We start from the raw sequence: 18,287 nt of genomic DNA on the forward strand, positions 1-18,287 counted from the left end.
TTGCATTTAAAAACATACATTTCAACGCATTTTTTTACGTACCTCGGCTGCCAGGGAGGTTCATAATCTAAATAAAAGTACCCAATGTTTTGTTACACTAATAGTGAATGATGTACCGTAATTGAATATTAGTGTAATAAAAAAATGAGAACAAATGATAAAAAAACAAGGAGATTGAACCCCCAACTGATGCCCATAAAAACGAGGTGTCCCTTGTCTTTCTGGTACTGGTTTTGCCACCTTTGAGTTCAGGGGTCGCAAAAGCAGTGCCAAGGGTCGCATGGGGCAAGCTAGAGGTGCAGCTGCGACCCCTGGCGACACCGAAATGACGTCCATTGGTACAAATGCCATCCGTTTAGCCATCCATCACGGACAACGGACTGTAGGGCTAATTCACTAACAGTCCGAGAAAATTACCGACGGGTGGGCACTCTATTGTCCAGACAGTGGAATGAAACGTGCCACTGATGTTCCTGCAATGTGCCATTGCCACGTAGTAATCAGAGGGTTCACTACCACTGAACACCAATGTGAACATTTCTTCCAGAGGGCAGTGTCGATAGATATAGTGCAGCCAGTATTGTCACTGCTTTTCACCCTCTCATTCCAGCATGAGAATACGGCATTGTCCCTGCAACTGAAGGAAGTCCAGAATTATAAGGAGCTGTAACTTGAAAAATGCGACTTTTTCACGACCTAAACATATTTTAGCTATGGCAAGAGTCCTTGTCCCTGGTGAAACGAGGTGGCAGGTAAAGCACACGTCAGCTCAAAAACTTAGCCCCCTGGAAATGTTTGCTTTTCGCTTAGAGATTTTGTGTCAATTGTTAGATGTTTGATTTTGCCATCTGACTGAAATGATGCACATTAATTCACTAATCGGGATGCTTGTTGTTTACTGACCGTAGCATCTGCCTTGCCATGTCACGCTAGGGGAGTTGAGCTGCGGCATCCGAGATTGGTATAAATACAGTGTCTCTGCTCACAGCTTGTTATCGAGATTCAAACAGGTTGAAACCTAGAATCGACAAACTCTCCTTTCGCCGACATGAAGATGGTCATCGCCTTCCTCCTGGCGGCTCTCTGCTGCTCCCTTAGTAAGTAGCTCGTTCTCTCTAAGCTCTAGAGTTTCTCTGCTAAAGTTTATCCAAATTCTACTTAGATCAGAGAGGCTTGCAGCCTGTCCAGCTAGAGGTAACTTTACTGTCTGCCTGCCAGGGGCATCATCCTGCTCAAAACACCATCCATTAGTCTGAGGGTGGTCGTCAACCCCTGAACAAAATCATGCCAGGCCCAACAATGGAGTCTAATGTGGGTCAAGGAGGGTGGGATGTATGGCAGGTCTTCAGAATTTCCAGGAAATATACATCTACGTAGAATAAATTTGATCAGAACCCATGTACATTGTTCGTACTTAATCTGAAATTCTGGGATGAATCAGGTGATCCTGGACATACACTGGACACTCTTTTCCATATACTGTGCAGTCGACCTTGGCGGAAAAAGGACTACGGCTCTGTCTTTCTGTCTTTGATTGACTTGCAAACAGCATAAACACAAACACTGACAGTGAACCTGGAATCTAGTAGCCGCCATGAATGAATCCATATTTTTCTGTTTATTTATTGATGTAGTTACCTTTTAAGAAGCAGAAGCATTGTGACATGAACCATTTCGTCATGAACGTAGCTCAAGAATGCAGTCTACCGGTCATAAAAAGTTTGAGCGGGTAACACTTTTAGAGGGCAGTGGAGATCAACTATGGTGAATTAAAAAAGCCAAAAATGTATACATTCATATCATACACATATTTACACACCTTACATTCGCTTGATTCTGTACCATCCTTCTCCCGCTTTGACTCTCAAACCCAGCAGGCTTTTGTCTGTTTTTAACTGAGTTTTTTAGCTGATGTGAGGTCCAGCCTGCGTCACAGGCACATGATACCAATTGACCCTCCTTAAAAGTGTACTTTGTAAGTAGGGTCTTCAGTGGTGGTTTTCCTAAAAGAAAGAAAGAAAGAAAGAAAGAAAATCTATTGTCGAAAGGACACCTAGGAAGTGCTAACACGAAAGCCTTCTTCGCTTTTAATCTTAAGGTGCAGTAAAGCTCATCATTTGAAACTTCTTCTGCAGGTGCCGGGAACAGTCTAGCAAGGGACCGGAGGCACGTGGAGACCGTGAAGTACACCTACTATAAGGGCGGGAATTCAGGTAAAGATGCTGACTGTCCTGGGCACGAGGGACGAGCCAGAATGTTAAAATAGCCCCCGACTTTGCACTAAAGCTTGTGAGGCAGTTCCTTCTCAAGTTATTCTCCCGCCAATGTCTTGCGTGACTTTTGTGTGTGTTTCCTGCCTTGGTATTCGATTTTCTCCTAATACAGCAGTTAAAATGATATAGTGTAATTCATGTAATGCTGTGTTGTTTCCACAAAGGCTGTTTATTATGCGAGGAAAATCATTTAGCTCTCTTACCATATTAAAGGCACTTATTGCCGGATTCACATATTCTTTGGCTTGCACTTTTCAATGTAAGAGTATTAAAAAACATCTTTGGTTTCACATGTTAGATTCAGATTCACAGAACCAGGATCTGTGAACATTTACACCTTCCGATGAACTTTCTGTCACTGAAAGTCTTTCAATGTAGCCAATTTTCCACAGAAGAAAGTTTAAATCAAGAGATACAGACATAGGTGTTCTCAGGCGGGTTATTGAATGTGCCATCGAAGGCAGCCAACAGCCACAGTATACATTGCCAATGTTTTCCACCCCACTTACACAGGCAAATACATTCTACAAATTGGTCGGAATAAGTTTGTACAAGGGTTTTTAAGATACCCCAAACACTCTGCTACTTCAAAAGGGTCTGCGTGAAGGCATTTCTCTCACAGAGAAAATATTTTAACAGAGAAAATATTTTTCGGGTAGAATAAAAATAAAAGTGTAGCCACGTTTATTTTTGTAATTGCCCCGACGACGAACCATATACAGATGTAAATGTACTACAAGGGCCAGACTTGAAGTACTTGAGCACTATAGCTCATTTCTGTAAATACCCTGAAGTAAGAAATCAATCCAAATCATACGGCGAAAACTACGATGGTTAGATTACTAACTTTAAAAATAGCTTGGTGCATTGGATCCTTAGTGTCTGGCCCCTTCCTCCACTTGCCAATCAGTAGCACTCCCCATTCTAGTCTAAAATGAACTTTGAAATGTTGATTTTTTGAAACCCTACTGTATATACTTCTTGGTGGCAACTGTACATCATCCTCTGAATAAACTCAATATGTATTGTTTTCCTACATAAGCAGTGCCAGGTGTGGCTCCCAAAGCATAATCGCTTAGTAAGGGTGTTAAAAAACTCAATTTTACCAAGGACACACAGCTGCAGTTCTAGGCTTTTTTTTTTTTTAACAAATCATTATTTTCTGTTGTCCTTGCTAATTGGAATCATTCAGCTGAAGGGAACCAGGACTGCAATTTCCGGAATGCAGCACTCAGTCCTTGGTTATGTGGAATACAGAGAAATCTGCAGTAGTAAATTTAATTTAATGGGTGGGGCTTGGGCCTTGCTGGGCATGCTTGCCATGGAAGTTTGTGAATGCCCATAAGCTTGTAGGTCTGTGGGCATTTACTAGCTAAAATTTAACACCTTGCCACCATGGAAATGGTTGGAAAGTAATTTGGCGGAAAGGTTGAAGTAACTCCAATTCCAGGATCAAAAAAGCAACGCGTCACCCCTACGTTTGGTTCTGCTGTAGTTGAATCACTTTCTCCTTTGAGGAAATATGTTTTACTCACAGAGAAAAGGGAATATCCATTTGCACAGCTGGCTCCATTCCTCCTTTACAAAATGTTCTTCTTTGAAGATTTTGTAAAAGGCTCCTGGGAGAGGTAATATGACAGTTTTAGAACTATTGCTAGAAACCTATGTCTTGGTGCAGTCATGGCTGGATTGGTCCTACCTGGCATTAGGCGTTTCCCTGGGAGGGTGGAAGTGTGTGGGGCTGGCTGCTTTTGTTACTGGGGGCGGTTGTGTGGCAGTGCAGCAGTGTTGAAAGCACTGCAGAGTTCCTCCTATATCAACAGCTTTCAGGCAACAATAAAAACACTAAGATAACTCTGGTGAGTAATGTACCTGCTGCAGAGATGGGGTTTTGCCTAGTGACAGTTTTGACTCATCTAATGTAGTGCAGAGAGTTAATATGCCTGCTGCAAATAACGTGTACTATGCAGATCATAAAGTATTTTTATGTGCATAGCTCTTTAGGATATTGCTTTTGTCACAGAGCTCCTTTTGTTACTGGGCAGTTCATAATTTACAATCATAATCTATCACAGTAAATTATGAACTGCCAAGAAAGATATGCATGCAAACTTGATAGTCCCCATTCTTTGATTTTCATAATTATTCAAAAAGGGTTTGTTTGGGTAGTAAAGTCAACCGTAACCACTGTGTTACATTATGAATCCTGAGTTTATGCTTCCCCAGACCAGGCACTCTTACAAAATGCCTACTAGTATGGATGATGTAAATACTACATCTTGTCGTCTTATTTATCAACATTTTCTATACACTGATTTACACATATATGACTCATTGTCTCTGTCTGTTGTTGATGTGAAGTGCTCCAACACCTTACACTGGTATGAGAGGTGCTATAAAACAAATGAAATACATGTGAGAGTGGTTCATGGAGCGATGAGAGGCACTGTTAGATGTGACGGTGAGAGGCACTGTTAGATGGTGACAGTGAGGGAATCAGTGAAGGACCCCAATAAAGACTGCCATATCATGATGCACTGTAAGGTCATCATATACTATGCTTTAAAAACTAATACAATTGAATATATAATAATGAGAAATGTGTTGTAGAATGCACCATTTTTTCCATTGTTTCCCAAATTTTATGGGCTGGGGGATAATCCCCAACCCTCATTGTAGTGGTCAGGCTCACTTGCTATGCAGCCCATGGGGGCTGGTCTGACAAAATTTGCCAGGGCTTCTTTGGGTTCCCAATCCAACCCTGCTTTTCAGTTGTACTGCGGATAACATTTGTGAATGTAATTAAAACACATATATGTACATTCAGGCGAAGGCGTGAATCTCTGCCTGTGCTTTTTTCAACCTATATAAGAATGTTTGTGTGGCTTAGTCTAAACCAAAAGTTGTTATTGCATCTTTTGAGTAAAATAAACCATTATTTAGTCAGGAGAGGAAACACCACTCTCCGATTAGAGGGTTAACACAGCAAAAAAAGGAATATCATTTACTATTTAAATTACATGACATAAATTCATTCTCAATTTGCACAATGCAATGTCCTCTTACTTACTGGTAATCTTCATTACTCCTGGTCCTGTTGTCCTCGTCCCAACGTCCTCGTCGCAGAGATGTATTTATCTCCATGTTGTGGTGAATGGGATAAGGACTGGAGGGACCTCGAGTAATTTAGCTGTTCTGCCTCCAGCTGTTTGTCAGTCTTATGCCTGGTATTCCTTAATTGAACAGACCAGACTATCTTATCTTTCGCACATCAGTTCTCACTGTAGGGGAGGTTGCCAACAAGGTATGGGCTATTAGAAGCAGTATATCAAATTTATTAAAGGAAAAATACATATATAGTATATTGTTTTGTGGGTCATGTCACAGATATGAATAACATTCTACAGTACATTTGCCCTTTATAATTATATAATTAATACGAGATAGTTTCTATCTACTCAATTTACCAGCCTCTTCTGATTTCTGGGGAATATTGTGATTGAGAGATAGTAATAAGCTTTCTCCTTGTGATAAAAGGAGTTAATCCCACTATACATTCGACCTAGTGATCTCATGGTAGAAATGCCCAGCTTTGACTCACATAAGCCAGATCTCTGACAGACATTCAGGACAGCAAGTGCTTGGGTAAATGATCCCCATTCAAATGCAGTGCTGGGGTACTTAGCTATTGTGAGTCTTGGAACAATCTTGCAAAAATGTGGCCTACATGGACCAAAGATAGACATCAATACTGTAGGGAGACCGCCTCTTCAATTCTATTGGCTTATCTTTATAACATAGTTAAAAAGAAATTGCAATACAAACTCGGTGAAAAACACAAAATCCTACATTTAAAACATGCTATTTAAGAATGTATTTAAAGCCCATTTCACTTAAAATTGGAGATGCAATTACTATATGCAATACAATATACACAATGTCGCACTCTGCCACTACAGATGAAACCTATAACATGAATGCCGAGCAGATGGATTGTGATGTAAAATAAAATTAACCCTCTTCTTCCACATTATCTAAAAAACGGAAAGACTGCTCAATAATAATGTCAAATACTCTGAAAAACATAAAGAAATATAAGTTAAAGTGCCTAGTGCCCCAACAGAGGAATTACAAGGCCTCAATGGTTTAGAATCACTTTATCCACCCCCCACAAACTTCTGGCTGGTGGGTCAAAAGAAAGGAAAGAAAAGGGGAAAACACAACAAACTAAGCTGAACTTCACCCCCTACTGCCTCCCCTCTCCTCTCCTGATCAGCAGCCCTATGCCACATGCCTCTCTCTGGAAGGTCCGTAGACCCAAGCAGTAGAAATCCCAATATGTGGTGCTTCTACACCACCTCCTAAAGACCCAATATGAGTCTGGAGAAAGTCTGTGTGTTGATTCCAAGCAGTGGAAATACTGATACTGGCTATTTTTGTGACACATAGTTCCTTCAATTATGAGTTGAACCCTTCCTAATGGGGAGAACTCTGCAGACCTAAATTGCCTTTCAGAATTCCACACACTGTTCCTATTTCCGAAGGGTTTAGGACAGGTATTTACCACCTGCACCAGGAAGGTGGTAATATCTGCAGCACCTTTGTGTAGAAGGATGGAGAAGAGAAGGAGAGAATGTCATCTACAGGAGGAGTATTACATGCTTCTGCCATGCCTATGCTGAGGAGTTGGTGGGGATGGGGGGGAGAAACAGGAAATAGGTTCAAGGGTGCAATGCATATTTTTCAGCTGGTAAAATTGTCCAGTGCTACCACACCTGAAGAATTCGAGCATGGGGATGCCGGGTCACTGATAATAGTGCCAAGCAGAATTCTACAATTGAAATCTGCTCCATACTCCTTGTAATTGGGACTTAAGTAGACACATGTAAAGGTCTAAAAATCCTAATTCGGTGTTGCCTACAAACATTTTTAGCAGTCTGTTGCCCAGGCCTATTGTTGCCAGACTACACAAAGTGGGCAATATGTTAGTCCCTTACTCATAATTGGACAGGGTTGTTGTCTATCACACTTCCCCCTCTTGATTCAATGGGTTTTCTCGCTATTCTTTTGTTTAACCCATCGAGGAGCATTTGGGTTTTCACACTGTTATAATTGGTTGACTTTAATCCTTCCTTTCCTGACATTCCTTGCATTCAGGAAAATGCAATTTTCTTTTTCTTTTCAAGACTTCACGGGAGTGCATATGTTTTCTTGCTTTCTTGGCTGTGTTCTACTTTTTATCATCACATTTCCCCTCTCCGCAAATGTGCATGTTCCTTCTCCTAATATTCTGAGTTTTTATATTTTACAGATTATTTTGCAAATATAGACCTTCGTTTGTGTCTTCCCGTTTGCTCCCACCAATCATCAATGTTTACTTCCTGCCAAACCTCCACCTCCACCCCTACCATTCTACCCCTACCCACCCCTGATGCATTTTTTTATGTAGTTTAATTTTTTTATTTGAATTCCTGGCTGCTGCCGTTTACTGCTGTGGCACACTATTCTCAAAATGAACATTGGTACACTTTTTTTAATTATTTTTTTAATTGACTGCTCTAAAGTAAGCATCTGTCATCTTGGAACAGCAACTTAAAAAAAATTAAGATAATGGCGGCCATATCGTGAAATGCGCTTGGGCATGCATGATAACGCATGCTGGTCAAATAGGAAGCCTATTTCAAGATTACCAAACGGTCGCGTGCATGTATCTTGACACGTGTTCACATTTCTGTATAGATAAACATCGGCAAAACCAAAAGCCAGACATTTAAAGCAGAGGGCTATTAGCTGTGCCTGAGTTATCTGATAACTACTTCAGTTTGACATTTGGTGGCCTCCATTTTAAAAATCTTAACGTTTTGGGCCAAAGCTAAATGTACTGCAACTGACAGTGCTGTAAAAGGCACATTTGTAGGGTCTTTCAGTTTTTGCATATTCTGGGTACATTAAGGATTTCATGGCATATTAAGGTTTCTGTTGCGTAAACCTCCTAGTGGATGTGGTTATGTATTTCAGGTATTGTGTACAGATTAAAATGCACAACAGCAACTATATACAATCATTAACTGTATTATCCCAGAGACGTTAACATTTGATATTGTAACGTAACATCTACAAATACTAGTCCTTACTGTTCCTATCACGGATCAAAGTCATTCATTTATAAAAAATCTTGTTATACTTGTACAGCACTTACCACAACCAGACATGGGAGCAAAAATCTAACAAATTACAAACTTAAAAGTCAGTTTTTTTCAAATCTTTTTGAAAGTCCATCAACCCAACAGGAGTGTTGCAACATGATTCTGCTGTTGTCAGCCACGAGAAAAGCCCATCACCATAGATGCTTCTCCTTGCATTTCCTACCACCCAGCCCCATTCGAGAAACCAGATCACATGCTGCTTTGGTACACTAAGGCCTAAATGTAAGAAAAGTGGTGCTGCATCCAATGCAGCTCCATTTTTCTTGTGCCCATTAGCGTCCACTACCGCCACCATGTGTGCCTCGTATTTAATATACAGCGCACTGTGGCACAGGGTACCGGCAATAGCATCAACATTCTTGACGCTATTGATGTACTGTGCAGAATTTGTGCCAAAATGTTGCAGCTAATCCTGCAAAGTACATAGGCTCCCTTTGAAAACGATGGAATGCCCCCTTGTAACGCCTGCTCTGTGCAGGCGTTTAAAAATAGCTGCTAAAAATAGCACAATGGAATCTACTAGATTCCACTGTTCAATTTTTGTGGCCCCCCTAATGGGGGAACGCCCCTCTTGCATACATTATGCCTGGCACAGGCATAATGTGGTACAAGTGGTTACAAGTGGCCAATGCATGTAAATATGGTGCTGCAAATTTGGAATTGTTGGGCCACATTAGCGTGAAAAAAAATGATTCCAATGTGGCGCAAGGAGGCGCAAGGCCTTCTTAAATCTGGACCTAATCGTTTTTTTTTTAATTTTAGGTGGATTTAGCGGAAGTGTTGAAGAAAAGAAAATGTATTCCGTAAGTAAGAGGGCAAGAGATTGTAATCTTAATCTTAAATACGGACGGGAGAGTTAAAAGTAGACGGAGAGCCAGCACAGCTTTTTCGCTGTAGGTACAAGTGGTGAACACTGTTGACCCAAATAAACACAATAGAAACCAGTGGGAACTGGCACTCTTCACACTACCGCTCATGAGTGTACCTGTGGAATAGTGTGTGTTTTTTCGCATTAGGCCTGAGTGGTTGTAATTGTTAAGTTTACTGTGGTTTTCCTTACTCCATCTATAGGTGTTTGTGGGAGTTTGGTGCAGTGCGAATTTCTCTGCTTAGTTGTTTGGTAGGACTAGCAGGTGAAGGGCCCATGTCTTAGTAGTTTATATTACTTTTTCAGGGGGGGTCACATATTCACAAAGTTCCTTTATAGGACAGAATTTAGTCCCACTCAAAGCTCTTTCGATTTTGGAGATAATTTCAGATCTTGACATCAGGGCTTTATTTTGAAGAGGGCCCTGGGAACTCTGAGGGTAACTGGAAATTACAGCTACCAGAAATAGCACTTTTTAAAAGGGAATAATTATGGATTGAGTTTAAAATACATTCACACGGGTGACTAGCAGAGGTACAATTATTATTGGCGGTAAAAGCATTACTGCAGACAATCCCCATAAATAATAATAATGTCAACTATTGATGAAATGTACCAACGAAATGATGACCAGATCTCAGCTGGTTTTAAAATGAGTAAAACCCATTAGTAGGTTTCGCAGCATGAAGTAAAGATGCAGGTGTGTTTTCCTCTGCGGTGGGCCTGAAATTACATTTATTTTTTCGCCAGCTGTCACTTTTTTGCACTACGATTAATTTTATTCCCAGATTATTTTTAGCTGTTTAAATACTGGCAAACCCTGTTCAGTTGACTGTAAGTACTTGCACCACTGATCAGTCTTAATCTCAGCAGAGCCGTGTCTTACTACCAGGAGTAATTTTCATTTAAGGAGGATCCTGGTGTTTTTGATCACGTTTGAAAGGACTGAGAATATCCATTAAAACTGGGTTTCAGAAGGATATTTAAAAAAATGATTTTGTTCTAGGAATGTACTCACTTATTCCTAAATTATCTTGCAGAAGGACCAAGCAAAGATGTTCTCCTTTTTGTTCCAAGGAATTGTCTGCCTCTACAATTCAGTCAGGGTAAGTGTCTAAGCCTCATGCTTTACCACTAATTACTGGTCAATGCACCTGTTTTGGGAGGTGGTGGGGGGCTGAAGGTGCTCTATTACCATGTGAGTCTCTGTTCCTGAGTGATGTGCTGGTGCACCTGGGCTGTTGGTTACAGCAGGGTAGCTCACATTTACAAGCTTGCAAGTTGGTGCCCCTCCTAGAACTATCGCATGAAGGTCCCTGTAACCTTCCTTTCTCACATAATACCACATAGCACACATTACAACACAGAACAACTGCCCAGCTGAACACTTTATAGGCAAATACTGAAGTAACTCCCAAATCTTTGTTTCTTTCAGAATTGGCCTGCGGACAAGAAGCCAGCAGCCTATAAATTTATTGTAGAAAATTCCATCAGTTTTGTGGTAATGCTAACACTTTTAATGTCATTATATTTTGTGTGTAGTATTTCACTCTGAGACTCACCTAGTGTATGTCAGTGTGTCTGTGTTGGAGAAGCAGCCAGTGGTGTTGGTCGAGGTGAGGACATACCGGGGTGGTGGGAGGTTCTACACAAGGGGATTTTGATGATGACGATGATGCTTGATGGTAGTCACACCTGGGGTGGGTCTATGGTTAGGTGGGAAGGAGCTTACAATCACTGTGTCCTTACCTCTACAAGTTATCGTTGTATCTTCCTCATGAAATAAAACACTGGTGAGGCAGGTGTTACAGGAAGTTTATTACCTAATCAAGCATCCACTTCAATGCACCTTTTACTGCAAATGTGTATTCGATTTAGTGATACGTCATTGACAGCTGGGTTAGCACAGTGTGAATGCTGACTTCGAGAATATATATTTACTAAAACCAAGTTTTCTTTGCCCTTAGGAAACTACCGCATCCAGCTGTGGACTCTCTGTCCAACAGCTGTTCCTTAATCAGGTAAGAGTTATATTGCTCTAGCGTCACCCTTCTGTAAACCACTGTGATCCTGGCCTCTGCTACTGAATATGGTGGAAGCCAATGGGTCGCAAGCTTGAAATCCTGTAGGTAAAAGTAGATCCGTGCAAAATGTTTACACTGTCAACAAAATTTGTGAAATTTTGCCAATTTTACAAGAGCAAACCTTTGCACATTCTTTTCTATAGGTGACATTTTCTCTTCTAATCAGTCCCCTGGCTGGTATCTTCTATGTCTTTTAAACCCGACTTTTTCCCACATAAACAATTTTTACCAAGATAGATTGATGATAATTTAGTGACATTTTATGCAAGATTCAATGACATTTTGTGAAATTTCACAAAACAAAGTTATTCCGTTTCACATAAGCACAAATTTTCATTTTCCATAGGTGAAGTAATGATACAATTAAGTCCGTTAATGTTTACTTTGAGCCGGGGTTTTCCGGTGCTGGGCACCAGCGCTTATTTTTGAGGGTCTGCACTTATTTTTATGCCTCAAGTATTTACTGCGTGCAAAAGACACATGGGAAAGGTGGAGGAAGAGAAAAACAAAAAAGTGTCACAAAGGGAGAAAGCAGAAAGCTGCAAGAAAGAGCTGAAAGGGCAGGGAGTGCCTGTAAATGGAGTAAAGAGGCCAGAGGTGGGTTCAGGATTACACTACTTCAGTGGTCTGTAATCGCACATTTAAATGCAGCAGCCGTGTGTTTCAGAGGAGAGCTTTAGGCACTGGCACATTTTTATTCGCAAATTAACCACTGAACTATAGGCAGTATGAAAAAGGATCTGATCCAAAGTGGAAAAGATCTTACAAGGAATGAGATACATGTGTGTATTTGTACATGTGTGAGCAGGTATAATCCATAGTTTTTTATACACCAATTTCTTGTACAGTGTGTTTGCATATTTATTGTTAGAAATGGGGTCTTTGGTTGACAGTCAGGTTACCCCCTGTTCAAGCAAGGACCCTCACTCTAGTCAGGGTAAAAGAGAATCACCCTCAGCTATCAGCTCTTCTCCAGGCAGAGGTTCCTCTTGGTTCCAGAAGTGTTTCTCCAGTCTGTAGATTTGGGTGCCCTTCTGATACCCATTTTAGTCTTTGAAGTCACCTTTCTTCAAAGGGGACTCACACCTACGTATGAAATCCTGCCTTGCCCAAGCAAGGCCTCAGACACACACCAGGTGGTTGGAGTCTGCATTGTCGGAGGCAGGCACAGTCCTTTCAGATGAGAGTGACCACTCCACCCCTCCCTCCTAGCAGAGATGGCTAATCAGGAAATGCAGGTTACACCCCAGCTCCCTTTGTTTCACTGTCTAGTGTGAGGTGAAAAACAACCCAACTGTCAAACAGACCCAGACAGGGAATCCACAAACAAGGCAGAGTCACAGAATGGTTTAAGCAAGAAAATGCTCACTTTCTAAAAGTGGCATTTTCAAATACACAATCTTAATATCAACTTTACTAAAAGATGTATTTTTAAATTGTGAGTTCAGGGACCCCAAACTCCACATGTCCATCTACTCTCTAGGGGAATCTACGCTTTAATCATATTTAAAAGTAGCCCTCATATTATCCTATGAGAGAGACAGGCCTTGCAACAGTGAAAAACGAAATTCGCAGCATTTCACTGTTAGGACATATAAACCACATTACTATATGTCCTACCTTATCCATACACTGCATCCTGCCCTTGGGGCTACCTAGGGCCTACCATAGGGGTGTCTCACATGTAAGAAAAGGGAAGGTTTAGGCCTGGCAAGTGGGTACACTTGCCAAGTCGAATTTACAGTGTAAAAATACACATATAGACACTGCAGTGGCAGGTCTGAGACATGATTACAGGGTTACTTGTGTGGGTGGCACAACCAGTGCTGCAGGCCCACTAGTAGCATTTGATTTACAGGCCCTGGGCACCTCTAGTGCACTTTCCTTGGGACTTAACAGTAAAACAAATGTGCCAATCATGGAGAACCAATTACATACACATTTTAAACAGGAGCACTTGCACTTTAGCACTGGTTAGCAGTGGTAAAGTGCCCAGAGTAATAAAAACAGCAAAATCAGAGTCCAGCACACGTCAATAACCGGGGGAACAGAGGCAAAAAGTTAAGGGAGACCACGCCAAGGATGAAAAGTCTAACAGTTATGATTACCAATCAACGCATGCTATTTAATTGAGTTATGGTACTGAGGTGTAAATAAGTGACATGGAAGTGCATGAGGTAACAAACGTCAGTGTCATCGTAAGTATTTGGGGGCCTTGGGCAAGGCAATTTATGTAGGCCTCTGTTCATAATAACTTTGGATTTTATTACCTGTTTCTACTCATTCAAACCCACACAATGCCAAACAATATTTAATCATAAGTTGAACTTTTAGTAAGGGGGATACAATTTTTTTTAAATATGTCTTGCTGGGGGCTCAAAATTAAAAAACGGCACTGGTTTGAGGGAGACAGAGTGAGAGGTAGTGGTAGGCAGAAAAGCAGAAGGGAGCTTAATACAGGGAAGTAGGTGAAATGGAGAGGAAGTCCACTTTCCAAGGAGCCCCTTGGGAGAGGGGACCTTGGGTTCTTACCCACTTTGCTCATGCCTCAAAAAACGTCTTTGACCAGGGTCAACCAACGAAAGTCTCAGAGGGCCGGACATAATGAGATATTTACTTTGGATTCACTGAATGTGAATGTACCTGATGTGTTCATTCTTAAAATCTCATACAGATAGAATTAGGCTGCACACCAGAAAAACACACTGGTTGTCCTGCAAGAAGAGGACGGTAAAGACAAATTTCAACAATGTATTCCATTTTGCTACTCAGGGATTCAATCCTATTCTAATAATGCCAATATGCTTTTAAGAATCTCACAAAAAACGAAGAGGACTTTACCAAGAAAACGGAATGCCTATATCAAATTTCAAAGGAGTTGACAGATAATCTTCTGAACAGGGGCGTAGCTTCGGGGAAGGAGTGTTACACTCCTCTAATAAATATGTTCACTAGTAAATAGTGGGAGCAGGTTGTTTAAGTCGGATCTCACTTGAGATTTTTACATACACACAAAGACAAATACAAACTCTCATCTCTATTTTAAACTTATTAAAAATTGTTATTTTACAAAATATTAAATACCCTAACAATCCGTGCTCTTCTCCCTTTCTATTGCTTTCTAAGTCCCCCTCATGACCTGCTTCTCATACAAAATGACCCAGATTTACAAGAATCTGGAGCATCAGTACTGATGCGCCAGATTTATTGCGCCCCTCCACCGCCACCTAACGGTTCATGTTGGTGCACATTAGGCCAATAGCGTCACCTTTTTTTACGCTATTGTGGTGCTTTGCTCTACTAACATCAAAAATGTTGGCGCTAGTGGAGCAAAGTGTAAGGAGGCCCATTGATTTCAATGGGTGCTTGCTTTTAATGTCTACTCTGAGCAGGTGTTAAAAATGATGCCAAAAAATGACACAATTAAATCTTGTAGATTTCATTGCAGCGTTTTTGTGGGCCTGCTAATGCCGGAATACCCCCCTTGCATACATGATGCTTGGCTCAAGGGCTAGCAAAGTGGTGTAGTGCATGCATTGCACCACTTTGTAAATATGGTGCATCGATTTTTGCCTTGTTAAGCCACATTAGCATAAAAAAGTGATGTCAATGGGGTGCAAGGAGGCTCTAGGACCTTATAAATTAACCAGAGTGATTGTTAGAAAATCTGAAGCTCAGCCCCCAATCCTACTGAACAAGCTACGCCCCTGCTTCTGAAAGCAAGTATGCCATTGGTGGGGAACACCATCCTGTGAATAAGGATAATTTCTTGTTTCCTTAATATATATTAAGACCATGCATAGTTCACACCCACATGTAACAGTCACTTTAACATGAAATTACTAAGACAGGAATAAAAAAGAATAAAAATGTTTTCTCTCAGTCCTTACTTTTTAAATCCTCTGCAGTTCTTTGCCACCACTATTCCCTCAGTGACATGTTCATAGACCCTTTAATCCACCTCTTGATGAAGAGTGCAGAATCTTACAAATTCTACTTCTAAGCATGTTTCTTTCCGATTTCTCACCTTGGTACTGAACCTATTACATGAACATTCAAGTGAAAAATATAGTTTCCTAATTATAAACTTTGTTTGTGTTGCACCTGTCCTTAAATTCTTTTGCTGCCGTTCTTTTCCCTCTCTCTGTTGGCCTCCACAGTCTGAGCTGCATCCTTCCTTCTCTTTAAATTACTAGCTTTGATCATTACTGCTCCTCATCCATCGATGTGGTTTCCTAGGCATCTTGGAATGGGCCTATCACCTCTCTGTTTTCAGCTGGCACTGTGCAGAAGCGTTGGGCCCCTAACCTGAGAGCTCATGACTGTGTCATGTGGTGAAGGAGGAAGCCCCCTCAAGGACCACTGCCCTTTGGTAGTTTTTCCCACCCTTTATGCAAGGGTTCTGACTTATTGTCTGCCTTCTGCAGCTAAATCTTGAGTGATCTTTCCACTTCATGTCATTCATGTCTAAATCAAGGACTGTCTGGAGTCAATGTGAGTGAGGGTCACGGCAATATGACCGGTGAGCCAGGAGCACACTCTTCAACCACCCAAGTTGGCTGGCCCACCAAATGTATGACTGTCTGCATTGTTAACTGCCATTTTCAATCTGTCTTCATCTATATTTGTTTCAAAAGACAGATCTACAGAGCTGGGCTTTTCTTCTTCAGACACAGTATAACAAATGTTCCTCACTCATTTCTGTTAGAAATGGGGTATCTGGTTGCCTGGGTCTGCACCTTAGTCAGGCAGACTCCATCACTCTAGTCAGGGCAAGTGAGTTACACACCAAAGTCACTTGTCATCACTCCCCTGGTAACTTGTCACTGAGCAAACATGCTTATCCTTAGCGGTCAGGTGTAAAGTGTTTGTGCAACACACTCACACCAGAGATACAATAAATACACCACAAAAGAGACTCCAGATCATATAAAAAATATACTTCTATATTATTTATATATGACTTGACCAGTAATGACATCAGTCACAAATACGATACATATTATACCAAAAGGACCAGTATTCAGAGAAAGATGAAAGAATCAATATGGTAGGTATCAATAGATCAGCCCATACGTATGTCAGGAAACACAACAGATTAGGATTAGGGTGCCTAAGGTGCAATTACTGAAATAGTACTTGTTATCCTAAAGATGTGAGAGGCACAAAATAAAAACAGCATACAACATATTACCAGGTTATGGAATGTTATAACCAAGAACACAAATCACTCAGTGTCACCATGACACACAAAGCATAGGAACTGGGCACATTATGGAAGTCCAGAGGCATTACTCATTATCTGGACAAAGTAGGAATGGTAGCCCACAACCCACTGGTGATTATTATGGGCTCAACAGGAGTGCAAGGGAGAGCCCTCACCTCTCAGGCTACATCCAAGGGGGAATCTATGGGAGAACACTGCAGGTATGACCCTGGTACCGTGCAGGCATTGGCACCCCTGATCACACTTGGCTTTGCTGGCTCCCACGCAGGGTACGAGCTCCATGGTCGTGCCATAACAAGAGAACTAGGCTCCATTGGTCAGTGGGGGACTACTGACTCGCAGGGCTCTCAGGGTCGGTAAAAAACCCAATGTATGGTGGTCCCAGCCACAGGACGGGACAAGGCGCTTACAGGCAGAGCTTGCCCATGTTGACAAAGTACCTTCAGGAGTTGGCTGGCGGCTTCAGTCCTGGACTCAGGGACACTGCAGCAACCGCAGGGTCCACGTCACAAACTTGAGTTTATCGGGAGGTGTAACCACTGCCATCCTGCACTGCGTTGGGCTTCAAATCCTTGGGCCGATGATGACGGCGCCGTGCTGGCTTTGTCCACATCATGTTTGCAGCCCTGTTGCTGGCAGAGGAGGAGGACAGTTCTTAAGGGGAGTCTCACGGTATGGCGGCAAGGGAGAGGCTCACCCGTCCACGTTCTCCTGCAGCAGGGGAGACCTCAGTGCTGGTGGTTCTGTTTAATGGGGAGAGGGCCTAGCACAGGGGGTTCCCTTGGAAAGGCAGCATGGGGAATGACCACCCACCCTGACAATTCCTTGAGGCAGTGCTCCGCAAAGGTGCACCACACGTTAAGGTTGGCCATTAGAGAGGGAATAACCGAAGGGCTGTCCACATGCCGTTGATGAAAAGGGAAGTGCTCCATGCAAGCAAGGCACAATCAATAAGGTAAAGTGATGAAGCGCTCACCATGCGCTACAAGACCAAAAAAAAACAAAAAACAATGTGGCGCTCTCCCTTCACTAGGTGTCAGACTAGTGGAAAAGGAAGCGCTCCCCAGACACTATACTTATGGAATCCAGGAGCGCAACCAGCAACCACCATTCATTGGGCTCCATGGGAGAACAAGGGGATAGCACAAGGCAGGCTGCAGTAGTCTGAGTGTCCAGCACAACCAATCCAGCACACCTGTTGGTGATCTCTCCAGGCAGCACCACAGTGCCCTTGCAGAACAGAGTCAAGGGACAGATTGCAGCAGGGCAACAGGTAGAAAAGCAATTAAATTAGTTCTTAATACCACCCAGCAAATAGCAGGTAGCAGAGCAACAGCAGAAGATCAGTCCAGATGAGTCCTTTGAGCAGCGCAGCAGTCACGATGACAGAGGTTCAGTCCCATTTACATAAGTGTTCTAAAAACATGGGGTCAGAGGCCCTGTACTTATACTACAAAATGTCTTTGTTTATTAGGTGACTTCAAAGGAACCCTTTGAAGTGTAACACAACCCCTTTCAGCCCATCTCTGGTTCCAGCCATCATTAGATGGCAGATCAGCTCACTTTGTGAGGAAAGGACACAGCCTATACAAATGTAAGTGTGCCCTGCTTCCCATCTCCCAGCCCAGG

At 42.0% G+C, this 18,287-nt stretch overlaps 1 protein-coding gene across 1 annotated transcript in view; it reads left to right on the plus strand.

Moving 5' to 3' along the window:
- The first annotated feature begins 976 nt into the window (after positions 1-976).
- Positions 977-18,287, plus strand: part of LOC138304482 (uncharacterized) — a 69,164-nt gene continuing 51,853 nt past the window's right edge. Inside the window, exons 1-6 of the mRNA XM_069244592.1 lie at positions 977-1,097; positions 2,136-2,213; positions 9,242-9,282; positions 10,388-10,453; positions 10,783-10,848; positions 11,315-11,368. Coding sequence (XP_069100693.1) covers positions 1,049-1,097; positions 2,136-2,213; positions 9,242-9,282; positions 10,388-10,453; positions 10,783-10,848; positions 11,315-11,368 — 354 coding nt within the window. The 5' untranslated portion in view covers positions 977-1,048. The remainder of the gene's footprint in view (positions 1,098-2,135; positions 2,214-9,241; positions 9,283-10,387; positions 10,454-10,782; positions 10,849-11,314; positions 11,369-18,287) is intronic.

Source organism: Pleurodeles waltl, chromosome 7 (genome assembly GCF_031143425.1).
Source record: "Pleurodeles waltl isolate 20211129_DDA chromosome 7, aPleWal1.hap1.20221129, whole genome shotgun sequence".
In the NCBI taxonomy this organism is placed as follows: Eukaryota; Metazoa; Chordata; class Amphibia; order Caudata; family Salamandridae; genus Pleurodeles; species Pleurodeles waltl.